The sequence below is a fragment of the Trichechus manatus genome, unplaced genomic scaffold (genome assembly GCF_000243295.1).
Source record: "Trichechus manatus latirostris isolate Lorelei unplaced genomic scaffold, TriManLat1.0 scaffold00024, whole genome shotgun sequence".
Taxonomy (NCBI): Eukaryota; Metazoa; Chordata; class Mammalia; order Sirenia; family Trichechidae; genus Trichechus; species Trichechus manatus.
The window spans coordinates 9,272,078-9,294,512 of NW_004443960.1; the positions used below are offsets into that span (position 1 = coordinate 9,272,078).

Consider the following 22,435-nt stretch of genomic DNA (forward strand, 5'->3'; position numbering starts at 1 on the left):
GCAGTGCTAGGGGGCAGCTTTACGGATAGAATGACTGGTATTTACCTGCCCCGCTGACCTGCTGTACCAGGGGGCAGTGCTAGGGGGCAGCTTTATGGATAGCATGACTGGTATTTACCTGCCCCGCTGACCTGTTGTACCAGGGGGCAGTGCTAGGGGGCAGCTTTAAGGACAGCACGGCTGGTATTTACCTGCTCTGCTGGCTTCCTCCTTCTCCAAGACAGAAGCACAAGGAGTTATTTCTGAAAGGCTGAATCCCCTGAGCCCCAAGAGAATACAACGACTACATGAAGCATTTGCACAATCGAAGCTCAACTCAGCAGCAATTCCCCGAACTGCTTTTTTCTGGAAATTGCTGTATTTCAGCAGGAACTGGAAGGAGGACACACAAAATATGTAAAAGTATTTTCTGTATTGGAAATGGAGTATATTAAGGGTGGCCTTCTTTTATGCAACGTTATCCCTGCACTGCAGTGGCCTCCTTGTAAACCAGCTCCCTGGCAAACAAGCTAGATCTGAAGACGGCACAAAAAATCCACAGGTGTGAGCCAAGACTGACCCAGGACGGCTTAAATCCCATCAAGGAGAGGGTGTGTGGGCCCCCGGCCACGGAAATGGGGTCGACCAGCACAGCGATGAGGTGGTGGGAGCCGACTCTCTGTGTGCCTGTCGCTGGAGCCGCCGAAGTGGTCTTCAGATGGTGCAACTTCAAAAGGTTAGAAAATAATCCCCAAACCCAACAACATAAGGTAGAAAGACCCAAGTTCTCCACCTTCTATTAAGGGCAAGAAAAAAACAACTTGCATTTTGGTTTTGCATTTGTTTTGCTGTTAGCTGCCACTGAGTTGGCCCCCAACTCATAGAGACCCCACACACAACAAAACGAAACGCTGCCCAGTCCTGCACCATCCCCGTGATCGGCTGTGGATCAGACTGTTGTGATCCACAGGATTTTCATTGGCTGATTTTTGAAAGCAGATCGCTGGGCCTTTCTTTCTAGTCTGTCTTAGTCTGGGAGCTCTGATTTAACCTGTTCAGCATCATAGCAACACACAAGCCTCCACTGACAGACGGGTGGTGGCTGTGCATGAGGTGCAGTGGCTGGGAACTGAACCCGGGTCTCCAGCATGGAAGACAAGAATTCTACCACTGAACCACCAAGGGCAAAGAAAAGTCAGGATTTGAAGGATGAATAAAAAAAGGCAAGGATACAGGAAAGCAGTAGAGGCAAACAAATATCATGTTCAAAGTCCCAGATGCATAAAGGAACCCAGTACACTCAGGGAGTCCTGAGCCACTTAGTACAGCTGGTGTTGTTGTCGTTGTTAGGTGCCATCAAGTCGATTTTTGACTCATAGCAGAACTCAAGAGTAGAACTGCCCCACAGGGTTTTCTAGGCTAGAATCTTTACAGAAGCAGATTGCCAGGTCTTTCTCCTGTGGAGTGGCTGGGTAGGTGCAAACTGTCAACCTTTCAGTTAGCCGCCAAGCACTTAACTATTGTGCCACCAGGGCTCCTGGTACCGCTGTTACTACAGATTATACCAGAGGGAAGAATCCGCTGCCGTTGAGTCGATTCCGACTCATATCAACCCTATAGGACAAAGCAGAACTGCCCCACAGAGTTTCCAAGGCTATAATCTTTACTGAAGCAGACTGTCACATCTTTCTCCCATGGAGCAGCTGGTGGGTTCAAACAGGAGGCCTTTCAGTTAGCAGCTAAGCGCTTTAACCACTGTGCCACCAGGGCTCCTTATCAGAGAAAAGAGGAGGTAAAAACTGGGGACAGATAACTAGAAGCTATTGCTTTCCTCAAGCATCACAGAAATATGCAGAATCCCCTCCTGTCCATATACACTAGAATCTAAGTACCATGAGTACACAAATTTTTGGAGTACAGAAATTTTTTGTCTCTTTTGTTCACTGAAAGATCCCAAGCATCAAGAATAGTGCCAGGCACACAGTAGGCACTGGAATAAATATTTGTTGAATGAATGAATAAATAAAGTTGTCAGTCACTGCTTTGGTGAACCCGCTGAAGGAAAAATAGAGTAGGTGTTCAATAAGTAATCGCTGCTACAAACTTTGTATTCATGACTTGGGTTTAAAGACGAAGGCTCAGTGGAAATTGGTAGCTTATTGTACTGGGTACCCCAATCTGAAGGGACTCAAAAACATTTTGAAAAAATTAAAGTACAGTTAGCTACACTGCCATAAACAGGTCTTCTGACAGTTTGATGCATTTTGATAAATGTTCAAGATAGGCAGCAACGTCATCACCCCCGAAAGTTCTTCTGTGCCCCTGTCCCATCATCTGCCTTCCCTACAGAAGTAACCATTATAACCATTATTCTGATACCTAAACCCAATGGTTAATTTTGCATCTTCTTGAATCTCCTATAAATGGAATCATACCATATATAATCTTTTAAGTCTGGTTTCTTTTCTTCTACACAATGTTTTTGAAATTCACCCTCACTCTTGTGTGTATTAGTAGTTCACTCCTTTTTCATGGATGAGTAGCATTTCATTTTATGAATATACCATCATTTACTTATCCATTTTCTTGTTGAAAGACATTTCAGCTGTTTCTGATGTTTTGCTATTATGAATAAAGTTACAATAAACCTTTCTGTACAAATATTATTTTGGGGTATATATTTATATTTCTTCGTGTATGCTTAACTTTGTAAGAAACTACTAAACGGTTTTCCTCAGTGGTTGTAATTTTATGTTCCCACCAGCAATGTATAAGAGATTCAGGTGCTCCGCATCCTCACCAATACTTGGTATTATCAGTCTTTTTAACTTTAGACTTCCATTGGTTATGAAGTGGTATCTCACTGTGGTTTTAATTTGTATGACCGTGATGATTAATTATTTTAAGCATGTTTTCATGTGCTTATTGGCCATTTGGAAACCCTAGTGGCATAGTGGTTAAGAGTTCAGCTGCTAAATAAAAAAGGTTGGAACTTCGAATCCACCAGGTGCTCCTTGGAAACTCTATGGGGCAGTTCTACTCTGTCCTATAGGGTCGCTCACTATGAGTCGGAATCGACTCAATGGCAACAGGTTTGGTTTTTTTTTTAATTGGCCATTGAGTTATATATTTTATAAAGTGTCTAGCTATTACCCACTTTTAATTGGGTTGATTGTCTTGTCTTTTTATTGTTGATTTGTAGGGGATTTCTTTACCTATTCTGGATATGATTCCTTTATAATATAATATGTGATTAATATTAATATAAAGTATAATAATAATGTAAAATATTGTCTCCCAATCTGTGGCACACCTTTTTCATTTTCTTAAGTGTGTTTAATTTACAAAAGTTTTCAATTTTGGTACAGTCTATATTATAAATTTTATTATCTTCTTGATGATTTTTGCACTCTGTTTAAGAATTCAATAGTTTTCCCAGATCACAAAAATATTCTCCTGTATTTTCTTCTAAAAACTTTATCATGTTAACTTCTAGGTTTAAGTCTCCAATTTATTTCAAGTTATTTTTCACGAACAGTGTGAACTACGGGTCAAAATTTATTTTTTACCATAAGAATATTCAACTTATAGAGCACATTTATTAAAAAGACTTATCTTTCCCTGTTGTCATAATCATTTGTCAAAAATTGTTTGAATGTACATCAATGTACATAATTAAGTAAGATGTTAGCTACAAGGTTTTCCTAGGTACTCTTTACCAGCTTGGGAAATCTCCCTTCTTTACCATGAATGAATATTGGATTTTATCAAATGCTTTTTCTGCATCTATTGAGATTATCGTATCATTTTTCTCCTTTAGTTTCTTAATATAGTAAGTTACACTGATTTATTTTCTAAATGTTAAAGCAATCTGCGTTTCTAGAATAAATGTCACTTATCCATGGCTGCAATAATGTGCTCAAACATGTGAGGACGGCACAGGATCCAACAGTGTTTCCTTCTGTTGTACATTGGGTCGCTATGAGTCAGAACCCACTCAACAGCACCTACCAGAAATAACAACCATGATATATTATGCTTTTTTATATGTTGCTGAATTATAATTACTAAATATATTGAAAAAGGTTGTATATATAGGTGTTACTTTTTTTAAAAAATGTTTGATAGACTTCACAGTGAAGCAATCTAGGTCAGGAATTTTTTTTTTTAATGAGGTTTTTAAATTATGAATTTAATTTCTTAGCAACCTCAAAGTAGAATCGACCTTAATGACATGCATGGAGTTAAGCTTTTGGGACCTTCATTAGCTGATGTGGTACGACTCAAAATAGGAAGAAACAGCTGCAAACATCCATTAATAATGGGAACATGGAATGTATGAAGTATGAATCTAGAAAAATTGGAAGTTGTCAAAAATGAAATGGAACGCATAAAGACTGATATCCTAGGCATTACTAAGCTGAAATGGACTGGTATTGGCCGTTATGAATCAGACAATCATATAGTCCACTATACCGGGAATGACAAATTGAAGAGGAATGACATCACATTCATCATTAAAAAGCATTTCAAGAAATATCCTGAAGTATAACACTGATAGGGTCATATCCATACACCTACAAGGAAGACCAGTTAATATGACTATTATTCAAATTTACATACCTACTACTAATGCCAAAGAAGAGGAAATTGAATATTTTTACCAACTTCTACAGTTTGAAATTGATCAAACATGTAATCAGATGCATCGATAATTACTGGTGATTGAAATGCAAAAGTTGGAAACAAAGAAGAAGGATCAGTAGTTGGAAAATATGGCCTTGGTGACAGAAATGATGCTGGAGATCGCATGATAGAATTTTGAAATACCAATGACTTCTTCATTGCAAATACCTTTTTTCAACAACATAAACGGTGACTATATATGTGGACCTCACGGGATGGAATACACAGGAATCAAATCGACTACCTCTGTAGAAAGAGACAATAGAAAAGCTCAATATCATCAGTTAGAAGAAGGCCAGGGGCCAACAGCGGAACAGACCGTTAACTGTTCACATGCTGAAGAAAATTAAAACAAGTCCACGAGAGCCAAAGTACGACCTTGAGTGTATCCCACCTGAATTTAGAAACCATCTCAAGAATAGATTTGATGCATTGAACACAAATGACAGAACACCAGATGAGTTGTGGGATGACATCAAGGACATCATACATGAAGAGGGAAAAAGGTCATTAAAAAGAGAAGAAGGAAAGAAAAGATGAAAATCGATGCCCGAAGAGACTCTGAAACTTGCTTTTGAACGTAAAGTAGCTAAAGCGAATGGAAGAAATGATGAATTAAAAGAGCTGAACAGAAGATTTCAAACAGCAGCCCGAGAAGACAAAGTAAAATACTACAATGAAATGTGCAAAGACCTGGAGATAAAACCTACAAGGGAAGAACACACACGGCATTTCTCAAGCTGAAAGAACTAAAGAAGAATTTCAAGTCTTGAGTTGTAATTTTGAAGGATTCTATGGGCAAAATATTGAATGATGCAGGAAGCATCGGAAAAAGATGGGAGGAATACACAGTCACTGTACCAAAAAGAACTGGTCGACGTTCAACCATTTCAGGAGGTAGCACACAATCAAGAATCCATGGTATTGAAGGAAGAAGTCCAAGCCACACTGAAGGCACTGGGGATAAACAAGACTTCAGGAATTGATGGAATACCAATTAAGATGTTTCAACAAACGGATGCAGTGCTGGAAGCACTCACTCATCTATGCCAAGAAATCTGGAAGACAGCTACCTGGCCAACTGACTGGAAGAGATCCATATTTGTACCCATTCCAAAGAAAGCAGATCCAACAGAATTTGGAAATTATCAAACAATATCATTAATATCACACACAAGTAAATTTTTGCTGAAGATAATTTAAAATTAGTTGCAGCAGTACATTGACAGAGAATTGCCAGAAATTCAAGCCAGATTCAGAAGAGAACATAGACCAAGGGATATCATTGCTGATGTCAGATGGATCTGGCTGAAAGCGGAGAAAATCAGAAAGATGGTTACCTGTGTTTTATTGACTATGCAAAGGCATTCGACTGTGTGGATCATAACAAATTATGGATAATATTTTGAAGAATGGAAATTCCAGAACACTTAACTGTGCACATATGGAACCTGTACATAGACCAAGAGGCAGTTGTTCAAACAGAACAAGGGGATACTGTGTGGTTTAAAGTCAGGAAAGGTGTTCATCAGTGTTGTATCCTTTCACCATACTTATTCAATCTGTATGCTGAGCAAATAATCCGAGAAACTGGACTATATGAAGAAGAACATAGCATCAGGATTGGAGGAAGACTCATTAATAACCTGTGATATGCAGAGCAAAGAGAACTTGAAGCACTTCTGACGAAGATCAAAGACTACAGCCTTCCGTATGGATTACATCTCAGCATAAAGAAAACAGAAATCCTCACAACTGGACCAATAAGCAACTTCATGACAAACGGAGAAAATATTGAAGTTGCCAAGGATTTCCTTTTACTTGGATCCACAAACAATGCCCATCGAAGCAGTGGTCAAGAAATCAAATGATGTGGGCAAATCTGCTGTAAAAGACCTCTTTAAAGTGTTCAAAAGCAAAGATGTCACTTTGAGGACTAAGGTGTACCTGACCCAAGCCATGGTATTTTCAGTCACTTCATATGCATGGAAAGCTGGACAATGAATGAGAAAGGCTGAAGAAGAATTGATGTCTTTGAATTAAGGTGTTGGTGAAGAATACTGAATATACCATGGACTGCCAGAAAAAGGAATAAATCTGTCTTGGAAAAAGTACAGCCAGAATGCTCATTAGAAGCGAGGATGATGAGACTTCATCTCACTACTTTGGACATGTTATCAGGTGGGACCAGTCCCTGCAGAAGGACTTCATGTTTGGTAAAGTAGAGGGTCAACAAAGAAGAGGAAGACCCTTGAGTAGATGGATTGACACAGTGGTTGCAACAACGGGCTCAAACATAGCAACGATTGTGAGGATGGAGAAGGGCAGGGCAGTTGTTCTGTTGTACATGGAGTAGCTATGAGTCTGAACTGACTGACAGTACCTAACAATAATAACATTTTTGCGTAAGTTTTGGAGAATTTTTCAAGGAAGTTGTCCATTTTATCTACACTGTCAAATTTGCTGGCATAAATTTTTCATAACGCTATTATCATTTGTGGGATCTGTGGGATCTGTAATGTCTGTGGTGATAGCTCCTCTTGCATTTTTGGTATTGGCTGCTCTCTTTTGTCCTGATCATTCTTGCTAGTAATTTTCAATGTTATTAACCTTTTCAAAGTACCAGCTTTTGGCTTTGTTGATTTTCTCTGTAGCTTGTGTTCTATAAATCAATAAATATTTTTGCTTTTATATTTATTACTTCCTTTCTTCTACTTAATTTGGATTTACTTAGCTCTTCTTTTTCTAGCTTCTTAGTGTAGAAGCTCAAATCGTTGATTTTACCTCTTTCCTGGTGTATTACTATCACCATTTAAAGATATGAATTTTCCTCTTGGCACCTTTTCAACTTTATCTCCTGAATTTTGGTATGTTGTGTTGTCATTACCACTCCATTAAAAATATTTTCTAATTTCCTTCTGATTTCTTTTATGACCCATGGATTCTTTAGAAATGTGTTATATAATTTCTAAACATATGGGGATTTTCTAGAAATCTTTTTGTTACTGATTTCAAACTAATGCTATTGTGGTCAAAACAAATATTCTGCGTTATTTCAATCCTTTTAAGCCTTTTATGGTCCTTGTGTGGTCATCCAGAATATGGTTTGCTTCCATGAATTTTCCATGTGCACCTGAAAGAATTTTGAAGCTGTTGGAAGTAGTGTGCAAAACTTCTGAAGCTTCATCTTCACCATTCCCTTCTAAATATCTGTCACTGCCTCCTTGAAGTCGAATGGTTCTGCTTGCATCGTATTTTCTCTTGGTCCCAGTTAATTATATTAAAACTCCCATACCCCATCCTGCATTTTCCTCCCCTCGAGGGTCTCTCAGGCCTGCGTTTGATGTACAAAGTAAAGATGAATCATAAGATGTTGAAGTAGCTTAGTGGCCATGCACCGCTTGTCAAAAAAGACAAGATAACAATGTGGGCTTCCTTTTTGGTCTCTTTTATTCCACTCTTTACGAGATGTGGATCTTTGTGGCAACTAGTTTGAGGGTTAACTTATGGAGGGAGGAGAGAGTGCAACTGACATTGTATGCACAGGATCATCTGTAAATTCTTTGTGAAGTGTTTCCTCTCTGACCCAGGACAGGGCTTACGTGGTACAAGAGATGGTTTCACACTGATATTTTTATTTATTGTTGTTGTTAGTTGTCGTCGAGTTGGCTCTGCCTCATGGTGACCTTCCCTATAACAGAAGGAAATACTGCCAAGTCCCACGACATCTTCATGGTCTTTGGTATGCTCGAGTTCACTGACTATTTGTTAACAGTTAATATATGTGTAAGGAGCCCTTGTGGCACAACAGATAAGTGCTCTGCTGCTAACTGAAAGGTTAGTGGTTCAAACTCACCCAGTGACTACATGGGAGAAAAGACCTGCCCCTTCGCTCCCGTAAAGATTACAGCCTGGGTACCTGACAGGGAAGTTCTACTCTGTCACACGGGGTCCCCATGAGTCGGAAATTGACTTGATGGCACCTAACAACAACAACAATAAATGTGTAATAAAACTCCACTGCTACTGAATTGATTCCGACACAGGGTGACCCTACAGGATGGAGTAGAACTGCCGCATAGCGTTTCCAAGGCTGTAATCTTTATGGAAGCAGACTGTCACATCTTTCTCCCAGAGAACGGCTGATGGGTTTCAAGTGCCAACCTTTTGGTTAACAGCTGAGCACTTAACCACTGCACTACCAGCGCTCGTTTATGTGTAATAAAGAATATGTTTTACAAGAAATACAACCTGCCTTTCCAACCTATGATTTCCAGGGTGATAATTTAAGTTTGCAAATTAGAGTATTTAAATTAAAAGACTAAGTCAATGATAACACAGAGGGGCACAAATATATGGCAAACTCTGTGGACACAGTACATAATTATGAAGTTCAGGAAAACTGATGTGATCATTGCCAGACATTCCATTCACTGCTGCAATGATGTGAAGCAAGCTGCCACTGTCTTGGAGCTATCCTAAGTCCTTCCGCTGGATGTGACAATCCCATATAGAGACCGACACACGACTGCATCCGTTTACTCAAGGGAAGCATTTCTAATGCACTTTACAATACGTGGTCTGCCTTGTTCCAGAAAGTTCTGTCCCTAGCTGCGTGACGGGATCTGGAGCATCTCAGTGGGAAATATGTCGGGGAACAGAAGGAGCGAGAGTTTCGCTGTGGCCCGTGCTCTCAGCCCTCCCCGTGTGCGGCATGCAGAGGGTGCTCACCTTCTCCCATTCCCGGTCCTTGTTCAGCACAATCACCACCAGCCTCGGGTGTGCCTGATAGCCTTCCTCAGTGAAGGACAAGTCTTTGCCATCCCATGTCACATTGGCCATAAACCTAGAGGGAGGAAGACAGAAAGACGAACACTTAGGGAAGAATGAAGGCTTGAGGTGTTAACTCCAATGAGTGGACGCCGCCATCAGTGTAACGCTGATAAAGTGTCAGCTAAAAACGCCATCACTCATTACGACAGCCTCTACCTGCGGAAGCTGTGGTACCCACACAGGCACTGGTAAGTGACCAAGCACTGTCTTCTGTGAGCCTGCACTCATTCTCAGACTCCCCAATCCTATATAAAAACCAAAAAACCAACCTGCTGCTGTCAAATCGATTCTGACTCACGGCAACCCCATGTGTTTCAGAGTAGAACTGTGCTCCATAGGCTTTTTATGGGTGGTGCAACAGTTAAGTGCTCAGCTGCTAACAGAAAGGTTGGCAGTTCATACCAATCCAATGGGTCTGTGGGAGAAAGATCTGGCAATCTGTTTCCCTAAATATTACAACCAAGAAATTCCTATGGGGCAGCTCTACTCTGTCACATGGGATTGCTATGAGTCGGAATTGACTCAACGGCACCCAACAATAACAACAACAATCTTAAAGAAGTGGATTGTCAGGCCTTCCTTCCATGGCACCGCTGGATAGACTCAAACCACCAGCCTTTCAGTTAGGAGCCAAGCGCTTCACCGTTTGTGCCACCCAGGGACCTCCCATCTTGTATTGGCACTAGTAATTGACTGTGGTCAGTACATGGAATGGAGCCTTTTAGCCCTCCCTCACTGAGAGACCTTTGTTCAAATGGTCTTCTTACAGGAGGCCCTGGGAGCACATTTCATTATGTTTTAACCAGCTTCCTTGAAGGAAACTGCTCACAACCACATAGTGTACAACTTTAGAAAAATGACAGTCCATCATTCATTACTCATTCAACTAATATTTATTGGACATTTGCTACTTGCCCAGGACTCATCTAGATGGTTGGGGATAAACAAGGAAACAGACATGATCCCTGCCCTCAGGAAGCTGATGGCCTACGACAGAGGACAGGCACCAACTGATTAATCACAGAGCTATGACCAGTGCTACAGTGGAGGTGAACTATGAGAAAGTGAAACAGGCTTCAGGCCAGGCGTCTGTAAGGGAGTGCAGCTGCACCTGAAGGACGAGTCAGCATCAACGAGCTGAGAAAAAGAGCTAAGTGTGTTCTAGGAAAAGGGGCCAGCATGTGCAAAGGTCCTGTGATGGACTGACTCAGTGGCTGCAACAATGGGCTCAAGCATGACAACGACTGTGAGATGGTGCAGGACTGGGCAGTGTTTCGTTCTGTTGTACATAGGGTTGCTATGGGTCAGAACCAACTGAGCAATGACAACATTCCGGCAGAGGAGCTCTGGTGGAGCAGTGGTTAAGAGCTTGGCTGCTAACCAAATGGTCAGCAGTTCGAATCCACCAGCCACTCCCTGGAAAGCCTATGGGGCAGTTCTAGTCTGCCCTGTAGGGTCACTATGTGTCGGAATAGACTTGACAGCAACAGGTTTGGTTTTTTAAGTATTCTGGCAGAAGCACAGAGTAATCAGTATTCTCTTTGGGGTACCTCTGATCATTTCCCAGTAAGATAACTTAGTTACTTAACAAATATTTTGCTGGAGGTCTGTTATCTGCAAGGCTTTATGGTTTGTCCTACAGATACAGAAATAAAAAACGCAGTGCCTGTCTGACCTCTCCCCCACATTCTTACAGTTCAATGACTCAGACACATAAGCGTTGACAGCACACGAATGCCACATGTACCTCAGTGAAGGTCAAGCGCAAGAAGCTGTGAGAACAGAGAGGAAGGGTCCCTGACACAACCTGAGGAATTTGGGGAGGGTTTCCTGGGGAGTCTTGGAGGATAAATAGGGATTCAACAAATGAAGGGGATTATGGGAGGTGGGGGAAGGGCATTCCAAGCAAAGGAGTTATCTTAAGTAAAGAAGAGCCAGCCAAGGAGTGGCAAGCTAAAGGAACTAGGAGGCAGCTTAGTAAGGCTGAAGGGTATGCTCTGTGGAGCGAGATGAGTCAGAAGAGGGTGCCTGCAGCCAAATCACAGGGACCTTGCATGGCACGCTAAAGTGTCTGGATTTTGTTCAGAAGGCCACGGGGATCCATAAAAGGTTTTAAGTAGAGAAGTGATGTATTCAGATTTTGCTGCCAAAAGAAGCAGAAAGAAAAATGCTTGTTTGCATTTGAAGAGAACTTCAACATTTTTGTTTATGGCTTACAAACCATTCATTATCTAGATAATTGATACTTTTTTTTTTCTGTTCCTTCTTTCCTTTGATGCTTCCTGGTGGTGTTTGATGAGCTGCATGGCCACGGTCCAGACAGGCACATCTGAGTAGTGTTCCACTTCACATCCCATTATTGAGACTCTTGACAAGACATTTGCATGGACTGTGGGTTGAGAATGCCGGTCAAACTCCTCATTATCGACTGACTTTCCAAGTAACTAATTGGAGCTTAAATTAAGCTGTTTTTTTATTTTTCAAGTTGACTTCTTGGTTTTGCTCCCCACAGTTATTTTCAGTCCCTATCACACCGACTGACATACTACAGGAGTTCAGTCAATGTTTGGTGTCATCCATCTATTCATCTATCCAGCCATCCATTCATCCAATCATCCATCCGTCTGTCCATCCGTCCATCTACCCATCCATCCAACTATCCATCCATACATCTAACTATCCATCCATCCACCTATCCATCCATCCAGTCTATCCAGCCATCCATTTATCTACCCATCCAGCTATCCGTCCATTCATCTATCCTTCCATCCAATATCCTACTATATACCATACCCTGTGTCAAGCCCTATGCTAGGCAAAAAGATATAAAAATAACTCAATTTAGTTTTCAAGGCTGGGGAGAGGACACAAATAATTACAATAAGGAATAGTAAGTGGAAGAATAGAAGTGTGTACCAACTAGGTTGGCAAAGAGCAGAAGTAATAGAGTGGCCAACTCTACAGTGGATGGAGGACTGGCATCAGGAAACACAGTACGGGACATTTGGGTAGAGCTGAGAAGGAAGAGAAGAGTAAGAGTCAACCAGGTGAATGGTAAGGGGAAGGGAAGAAGAGCTATTGCATTGAGGAAACTGAAAAGTCAAAGGCATAGAAGCACAAAACATCATGATGTTTTCAATGAATGATAATCTGTTCAGGACAGTAGGAATATGGTGTACATGCGGGGAAGTAACTTGGGAGATGAAGCTAGAGACAGATACAGGTACCACAAAAGTACTTACTAAGGGGATTTCACTTTATCCTGTGTTTACTTGGAGGGAGGCGTCTCTAGAAGAGCAAGTTTGCAAGAGGCAGACAGACAAACGTGAGGCTTTGTAGTAATTGAGGCAAGAAATAGGGCAGTCAGGGTCCAGGGAAGCAGCAGTTGGGAGTAGAGAGAAGACAAACACGAAAGCAACCTCAGTGGAACTCTCTTCATGGAATTTCAATATAAACAAAATGTAGACAAAGGCCAGCGATAGCCTTTACCTGGGCGTATAGAAAATGGGTTACCATGCTACTCCATACCTGCTCCCCAAAACTCACAGTTAGGCCAGCCAATTCACTGAGGTTCCTTAGGGAATCCAATGAGCTCTCAAGCAAGGTTTCAATCATCAACAACTTGAGGGGTGGACAGAGCTCAGGCTGGATCTACCTAATGCCCCAAATGTGGGTGAAAACTGAAAAATTTAGTAAATTATCAAGATGCTTGGAAATATTCAGTTTGCTGTTTGGAAAAGGCATACCAGAGACCAAAGGTTTGGCTGTGCCATAGACACGTGGCACTGGGAAGAGCCATTCACAGGGCTATGGTAGGTGAACTGAATGTCAGTGACCATTTTGATCAAGAAGCTAATGTCTACTACTGAGCATCCACACTGTCTTTTGATTTTGCCACGTGAAGTTACTTAAATCTTCTTTAATTTCTCGTCCCTGTTTCCTCTGCTCATTTCCTTTTCTTCCATTTTGTAGTGAAATCTGATGGAATACATGGGATAGTTACTTAGATATCACTTTTCTTAAGATTAGATGGAAACAGCTGTATGGAAATTCTCACATTCCAGATTTTTCTATGTTCCTTTAGGATCACCAGTATTCTGGATCAATGAGCCCGCATACTGAATGTTAATACTGTCTTTTTTTTTTTTTTTTTTTCCTATTAAGAGTCTTCAGTCTCTTGGGAGAGGAAAGAAAAACTCTAACAGAATTTTTTGCTGAACCATAATTTCATTATGAAGTTGGCGGGAAGCAAGTACCTTCAATTCCCCCATCCAATTTCTAGGAAGGACAACCCATATTTCCTCAGGCTTTCCTCCCATTTCCACTTGCTCCAGAGCAAAAATCCTTACCTAGGGAAATGCCGTTATACATCACACTGTCTGCTTCCCATTAACACCTGCTGGGCGTTTGTATTAAACAGTAAAATCTTATCACTATTTTGCTTATCTCTGGAAAACTCGTTATAAACTTTAGTGACCAGATAAAAATGTTAGAAATTCTGGCCGCTGCTCAGCTTCAAACTGCATCTTCAGTATTTCCATCAGGAGCAATACACACATGAAAGCATGCTGACAAAATGCAGAAGGGCTCTGGGGGAGAAGGTTCTAATGACTGGCAGTGTCTACTCCTGTGTTAATTATCATCCACTGATGGTCAGGTGCCAAGGAGTTGTTTTCTATGGTCAGTGACGTTACAAAACTAATCCAGAAAATCTTAAAATATATGTGACAAAAACAAACAAATACATTGCCATCAAGTCAATTCTGACTCATAGCAACCCTATAGGACAGAGTAGAACTGCCCCATAGAGTTTCCAAGGCTGTAATCTTTTCTCTCGCAGAGTGGCTGGTAAGTTCGAACCACCCACCGACCGTGGTTGGCGGCTGAGTGCTAACCACTTAGACACCAGGGCTCCCGATATATGACATACATATGTACAAGTTTCCTTTGGTATCTACACTCTTATGTGTTTTAAGCTGGAGTCCAGGTGGAATAAACATTTCTCTATGACTTGCATTTTGTGCTTTATGGATGATTGATTTATGGGGATCAGAGGTAACACAGAGGAACAGGTAGGTCACATTTCCTATATTATGTCTGACGAGAAACTGGGACAGAACTGCCAAGATCTGGACTGTCTAAAATATTAGCCACCAGCCACATGTGGCTACTGGGCACCTGAAACGTGGCTAGTCTCAACTGACACATGCTGTTTAAGCCTAAAACACACACTGGATTTTGAAGACCTAGTTAAAAAAAATAGTGTCAAAGATCTCATTAATAATTTCATACTGGTTTCATGTGGAAATATTTTGAATATACTGGGTTAAATAAAATACATTATTAAAGTTAATTTCATCTGTTTCGTCTTGTTTTTTTACCTTTTTCATGTGCTACTAGAAAATTCACAATTACACGGGAATCCTGTTACATGTTTATTGGACAGCTGTTCTAGACTCTGTTCTTTTTAACTAGGAGGCTGTATCATCATGAAGGCGGGGATATGGCCTGCCTCGTTCAGGACTCAGTACTGTGTTCCTAGAGGCTAGCAGAGTGCCTGGCACATAACTGGTGCTGATTATCTGTGGCGTGAACACAAGAATGAACTATTTCTATGTTGTCGAGGTGTTGTGATGTCAAAGTAGAGAGCACAGGCTTTGCAATGAGACAGAGCTGAGACCAAAACCTGGCTCTGCCAATCCCTGGCTGTGTAACCTTGGGCAGCGTACTTAAAATTCTCTGAGCCACTATTTCCTTTTTTGTATAAACGGGCTAGGTTAAACTACGTGAAGTAACCATGACAGTTACACGTAGTTGAGCCTAACAGACACCTAACTCACAAGTTTGCTGACAGGATTAGAGATTCTGCACATAAAATGCCTAGCACAAGGTCTGGTATACAGCTGGTACCTAATAAATAGTAGTTAATACTTAATTATACCACCACCCATCTGTCAGTTTGTCATACTGTGGTGGCTTGCACGTGGCTGTGATGCTGGAAAATATGCCACCAGTACTTCAAATACCAGCAGGGTCATCCACGGTGGACAGGTTTCAGCGGAGCTTCCAGACTAAGACAGACTAGGAAGCAAGGCCTGGGAATCCACTTCCGAAAATTGTTGCTGTTAAATGTCACTGAGTCGATTTTGACTCATAGCGGCCCCAAGTGACAGAGCGGAACTGCCCCATAGGGTTTTCTAGGCTGCAGTCTTTATGCGAATCACCAGGTCTTTCTCCCACAAAGCCGCTGGGTGGGTTTGAACCGTCAACCTTTTGTTTGGCAACCGAGCATTTAACAGTTGCACCACTAGGGCTCCGTCTTCCAAAAATTGGCCAACGAAAGCTCTAAACATCACAACCGAATTCTGTCTGACAGAGTATGGAAAAGGAAACCCCCAGGTTGGAAGGCACTCAGTATGTGACTGGGGAGGAGCTGAAGGTAGCGCAGGACTGGGTGGCATTTCACGCTGTTATACATGAGGTTGCTATGAGTCAGAGCTAACTCAATGGCACCTAACAACAGTATTTATTTGAATTTCCCATGTATTTTTCACTATTTTTCCACCCTGCCATATTTTCTAATCCCTCACCCCAAACGCAACCTGGTCTTTTTAAAGCCATGCTTATTTTGCCATTTTCTGTACTCATTTCCAGTGTCCCTCTGTCCTTTTGTCTGCATAACTCCTTTAACTACTACTTGCGTTGACTAATTCTCCAGATTTCTATTTTCACTCTTTTCCCTTACAGTTGTAAGTCTCCTTTAACCTCCAAAGTCTGATTATTTGAAATGTTCTCCAGACATATCTGTTATTCACTATTTCCCTTTAGACTTTAATTTTCTTACTGTTTCATAAATGCCGCCATAACCCACTTCGTGTTTCTCAATTTTCGCTTAATTTTCCATCGGCTTTGCCATTTCTCAAGCTCCCCAGGCCGTTTCCTGAATCACTCTACCCCTTAAATGTCTCCTTGAACTGCTCTGGAAATCACAGTTTTTTTACTTGTCATTTAATTTACATGTTTTTGAAAACAGAGTTCCTGTTTTCTTTAACCTCTTCTCAATTCTCAAGAAACTGATTTTTTAGACGTTTTGCCACTTCCAGCTTTCTCCTTGTGGTTCAAAATTCCATGAGATGTCTGTCTCTGGACTCTCCCATCTTCCATCAACCATTTGCACATGGCCGCGAATCTCTACCTTTCTAGGGCAATCTCCTCGTATTTTTAACCAGTAACAAGTGACCATCCACTCCGACTCATGGCGACCTCTTATGTGTCAGAGTAGAACTGTGCTCCACGGAGTTTTTCAATGGCTGATTTTACTAAAGTAGATCACCAGGGCTTTCTTCTGAGTTGCCTTTGGATGGACTTGAACCTCCAACCTTTCGGTTAGCAGCTAAGCGCATTCACCGTTTGCATCACCCAGGGAATTTTCCTGGTTTTCAATTCCCACCTCCTGCACCTTCCCTGCCCCTCGCTCCCCTGCAAACCCTCTCGCTCTTTCTCTTGAGAGGCGTACTGTCCTCTTTGCCCTGGTGCTCAATTTCGTATTCTCATTGATGGTTTCCTGTTGCCCCTGAACAATTACCAAAGGCACGACAGCGAAGCTGAGGCTTAAATGTCAAGACAGAAATTTAACAACTCCAACACACAGATCTACATATTCTAAGCCAGCATCATCCAAAACAGTCTCAGAAACCATAGCAAAAAAACAAAACAAAACTGGGTTTAAAAAAAAAAAAAGCAATTATTGTACACTTTTTCAATTCAAATTCTATTGTCCACTAAAAAAATATATTACTTGTCTTGGCTGAGCAATACTGAATTTCAAAAAAAAAATAGAGCAGTAGATTGTAAGTTCCATAAAGGCAGAAGTTTTGATCTGTTTTGATCACTGCTGACCTGAAAGCACCTACAAGAGTGTATGTCCTGAAGTCTGAGCTTAGCACTGGTTGAGGAAATGAATGAATGAGCACGCAGAGGCCTCCACGATCTTGTTCACTAAACGGTTATTTCCAGTGCAACAACTTCACAAAGGCAGTTTTGCAAGACAGTTGAGTTTTGGAATCAGGTAGCCTGGGTTAGAATGCAGGACTGCTGCTTTAATTCTCGAGGAAACATCCTACATTCTCAGAGCATCCGCTTCCTCAACTGGAAAGGTGGGTGTCTTGGTTTTCTAATGCTGCTGTAACAGAAATACCACAAGTGGGTGGCTTTAAAGAACAGAAATTTATTTTCTCACAGTTCAGGAGGACAGAGAAGTCTAAATTCAGAGTGTGGCTGCAGGGGGAGGTCTTTTTTTTTCTTTGTCTATTTCAGCTTCTAAGGGCTGCCAGCAACCCTTGGCATTCCTGAGCTTACAGATTCATCTGTCTCCATCGTCCACTGCCATGTGTCACCTGAGTTATCTACGAACTAAACATCATTTTTCCCATTTTACAGATAAGAGAACAGAGGCTAACAGGGTTATAAATGATGCCTAAAGTTAAACAGCATGTCAGAGATTTCTGCCTTAGTAATAGAAAACCCCATTTTTAGCTGGGCATATAGCCTCCTATAGCAAAGTTTACACTTCGCTTGCAGCTACGCATGAGCAAGTGACTACGTTCTGGCCAATAGGATGAAAGAAGATATGATATGTACAACTTATTTGAAGAAAAGGGAGGAAGTGAGCTCTTCTTTGTTCCTTCCTACTTCCTGCTAGCTGCAATGCAGACATGATGGCTGGAGCACTAGCAGCCATTTTGGACAATGAAGTGGAAGCCATAGACGGAGGGTGGCAGAGTCGCAAGACAGAAGGTGCCTGGGTTCTGACGCTGTAGAAAGTCACACCAGCCCTGGACTACATTTGGACTTCTTTTCCACAAGACAGAATTAAACACCTATCTTTTTTCAGCCACTTATTTGAAAACAAAATTAATCCTAACTGATTTAAGTGGGAGAATGGCGATTTGAACCAAAAGCTTTTAGATTTCCAAAGCCTTTGAATTAGGCTGCACCAGCTCCCACTTAGCCTCTCTGCACGTCAGCTGCCTTTCTCTGAAAAATACCGGAAAGGTATCACGTACTCTTTTACTTCCTTTCAGTAATATCTGAATATTTGATTCTATTTCCTGATTTCCCCCCACAAACAACCAAACCTGTTGCTGTCAAGCCAATTCCAACTCCTAGAGACTCTATAGGACAAAGTAGAACTGCCCCATAGGGCTTCCAAGGCTGTAATCTTCATGGAAGTAGACTGTCACATCTTTCTCCCACAGAGCCTCTGGTGGGTTCGAGCCACCGACCTTTTGGTTAGCAGCCAACCACTTCGCCACCAGGGCTCCTTAATTTTCCCCCAACACATAGTACATTTGGTCTACCCCATCTCTTAGTATACGTTGTTCGTCCCACCCAGAATGTCTCCTTCTTGTCATCTTCAATCCAAAACCAATCCCTCCTTTTTTTTCAAGGAAAGTGAGTATTATATAAGGTTATTTTGATTGCAAGTAACAGAAATCTAACTAGCTTAATTTTTTGAAAAGCAGGTAATGAATAAGGAAGGAGCCCTGGTGGCACAACGGTTAAGTGCTCGGCTGCTAACCAAAAGGTTGGCAGTTTGAACCCACCCAGCAGCTCTTCTGGAGAAAGCTGGCAATCCGCTCCCATAAAGATTACAGCCTAAAAAACCCTGTGGAGCAGTTCTACCCTGTCACATGAGGTTGCTATGAGTCAAAAATTGACTCCACAGCACCTAACAATGCCTTCACCTGGGTTTTCACCATTCCCTGTTAACTTGCACCTGGACTATTTCACTCATTTATGTTACCTGCCCAGTGCTAGAAGACATCAGAAGTTTGGACCCCTCTTGAAGATGCTGCTTGGTGTTTGGCCCTGAAGAAAAGCAAGTGGAAATGGAATAATACCAGATTAACCAGCATTCTGATACGCCAGATCCCCCTGTTAATGTTCCTATAACATCGGGACTTCATCTGCAAACACATTACCCTTTATTGCAGTTATTTATATGAGACCTGCTGTACCCTTAAACTCTTGAGTGACTTCAGGGCAGGGAGCACTAGTCTTTTATACAGCACCTTATCTCCTCACTTTGCTGGCATAGCTAGGTACTCCACTGAATTTTTTGAATTTGTTAAGACATGTGGCCTTTCCTGACAATCTTTTCTTCTCTCGGTTTTTTGAATCCGTATCTCACATTATAGCCCTTGGAAATGCATTTTCTCCTACTGTCCTCTACGGATTCCACATTCACACATTTGGTCTCACCAGGAGCAAAGATCAGGTCTTCACTTCAGTCATTCATGTTTATCTAGTACCATGCTGTCAGGCACAGCGTGTCTAACATACATTGACTTGATCTGAAAAACAGTGCATTAGTCTTCCACTTAGGGACCATGCTTTTCTTACTTCACACCAAACACAAGGCTGAATGGTGGTAATAATCCAGGCCACATGTCTGTCCACACTGCTGTCTGTAGCTATACCATATTTTCTATGCAAAAAACACGCACCTTCTACATTCCTTTGCCAACTGCGCCCTCCTCCTACAAGGTATTTTCGTAAGCACGCTATGCTAATTTTTTTTATAGCAACGTTTAGAAAAAAATTGGCGTAGCACTGCTTATGAAAATACCTCGCACGGGGAGGGTATGGCTGGCAAACACACACAGAAGACGCTCGTTATTTGCATAACAATACGGTAGTATATTTTCATCACCTATATCATGTTTCCTGGCTACTCGCCAAGATCATCTCAAGTATCATCTCCTCCACAAAGTCTTACCTGATTCCTCCAAATTAGATATGCTCTCTCTCAACTTCCAATCCCTATTATCCATGCAGCATGCTCCTCTCCTCTTCAAAGTTTTAAAAAGCTAAGATGTTATTTTGATGACTAAGGTGCATCTGACCTAAGCTATGGTCTTTTCAACCACCACATATACATGCAAAACTTGGATAGTGAGAAAAGAAGACAGAAGAATCGGCGCTTTCGAACTGTGATTTTGGTGAAGAATATTAAATACAAGCGTGGACTGCCAAAAGAACAAACAAATCAGTCTTACAAGAAATACAACCAGAATATTCCTTAGACATGAGGATGGCAAGACTTTGACTCCCTCAGTTTGGACACATCATCAGGAAAGATCAATGGCTAGAAAAGGACAAGATGTTTGGTAAAGCAGAGGGCCAATGGAAACGAAGGAAACCCTCAGTGAAATAGACTGACACCACAGCAGCAACAATGGACTCAAACATACCAACAATTATCAAGATGGCGCAGGACTGGGCAACATTTTGTTCTGTTATACATATAAGGTCACCATGAGTCAGAGCCAACTCCACAGCAACTAACAACAACATACTCCTTCCCTGGAGTCTTCCTTGATTATTTATGAATAGTTCCCGCCATCTGGAGCAAATTAGAAGATGACAGCTCTTTCTGAAGACCCTTTACTACCACCTGCCAGAACCGAGAAACTAAAACACAAATCTTTGACGGATATGAGGCTAAGGGAGCCCCTGGACCCCTGTCATTCATACCCTGCACAACTCTATCACCTCTGCTGGATTATAAACTCCCTGAGGTCAAGAACTGTATCATTCTCAACTTCAGAGCCCATCACCCAGTACTTTTCACTATGGGAACACTGTGAGGTAGAGAGAAAAGCAGATTCAGAGACAGGCAAACTGGGCTTGGGTTTTAGACTCATCATCATTACTTTCGCGCCCATAAGCAAACCAGGCAAGTTCTCTGAGACTTGGTGTACTACTGAGGGTACCACCACACACGGCTGTGTGAGAAGTTTCGTGTTGGTGATAGTAAGAGTTAGGAAACAGCATATGATTAATCGATTTCTTGACTGACATCCATAAATAGCATGACCAGTTATCCCAGGACTGAGGGCTTTCCCAGCATGGAACTTTCAGTGCTAAAACCAGGACCAAAATGATGGACATAATGTAAGAGTTTGGTCCACTAAGCAATACCTCAAAATCACATCTATAGAAAGACTTCAAATCCATGTCTTAACAAATTCAAAAAATTCAGTGGAGTACCTAGCTATGCCAGCGAAGTGAGGAGATAAGGTGCTATATAAAAGACTAGTGCTCCCTGCCCTGAAGTCACTCAAGAGTTTAAGAGTACAGCAGGTCTCATATAAATAACTGCAATAAATGGTAATGTGTTTGCAGATAAAGTCCTGATGTTATGGGAACATTAGCAGGGGGATCTGGCATATCAGAATGCTGGTTAATCTGGTATTATTCCATTTCCACTTGCTTTTCTTCAGGGCCAAACACCAAGCAGCATCTTCAAGAGGGGTCCAAAATTTCCACTTGCTTTTCTTCAGGGCCAAACACCAAGCAGCATCTTCAAGAGGGGTCCAAAATTCTGATGCCTTCTAGCATTGGGCAGGTAACATAAATGAGTGAAATAGTCCAGGTGCAAGTTAACAGGGAATGGTGAAGGCATTGTTAGGTGCTGTGGAGTCAATTTTTGACCCATAGCAACCTCATGTGACAGAGTAGAACTGCTCCATAGAGTTTTTCAGGCTGTAATCTTTATGGGAGCAGATCACCAGCTTTCTCTAGAAGAGCTGCTGGGTGGGTTCAAACCGCCAACCTTTTGGTTAGCAGCCGAGCACTTGACCGTTGTGCCACCAGGGCTCCTTCCTTATTCATTACCTGCTTTTTAAAAAATTAAGCTAGTTAGATTTCTGTTATTTGCAACCAAAATAACCTTATGTAATACTCACTTTGGTCCCACCTGGACTTTTATAACATCTTAACTGGTCTCCATTCCCTGTATACTACCCCTACTCCCCCCACACTCACTCATATTAAGCCCACCTGCCAGGGAAGTGCTTCTAAATCTCAGTTCTGATTAACACAACCCTACTCAGAAGCCTGCATGGCTCCCCATTGTCCTAAAAATAATATC

At 41.6% G+C, this 22,435-nt stretch overlaps 1 protein-coding gene across 2 annotated transcripts in view; it reads right to left on the bottom strand.

Moving 5' to 3' along the window:
- The window catches only part of GRIN2A (glutamate ionotropic receptor NMDA type subunit 2A), a 460,109-nt gene that overhangs the window by 136,523 nt on the left and 301,151 nt on the right, over positions 1-22,435 (bottom strand). For both annotated transcript variants that reach the window (XM_004373246.1, XM_012554644.1), the window contains one exon: positions 9,397-9,511. In XM_004373246.1, the coding sequence (XP_004373303.1) occupies positions 9,397-9,511 (115 nt within the window). The remainder of the gene's footprint in view (positions 1-9,396; positions 9,512-22,435) is intronic.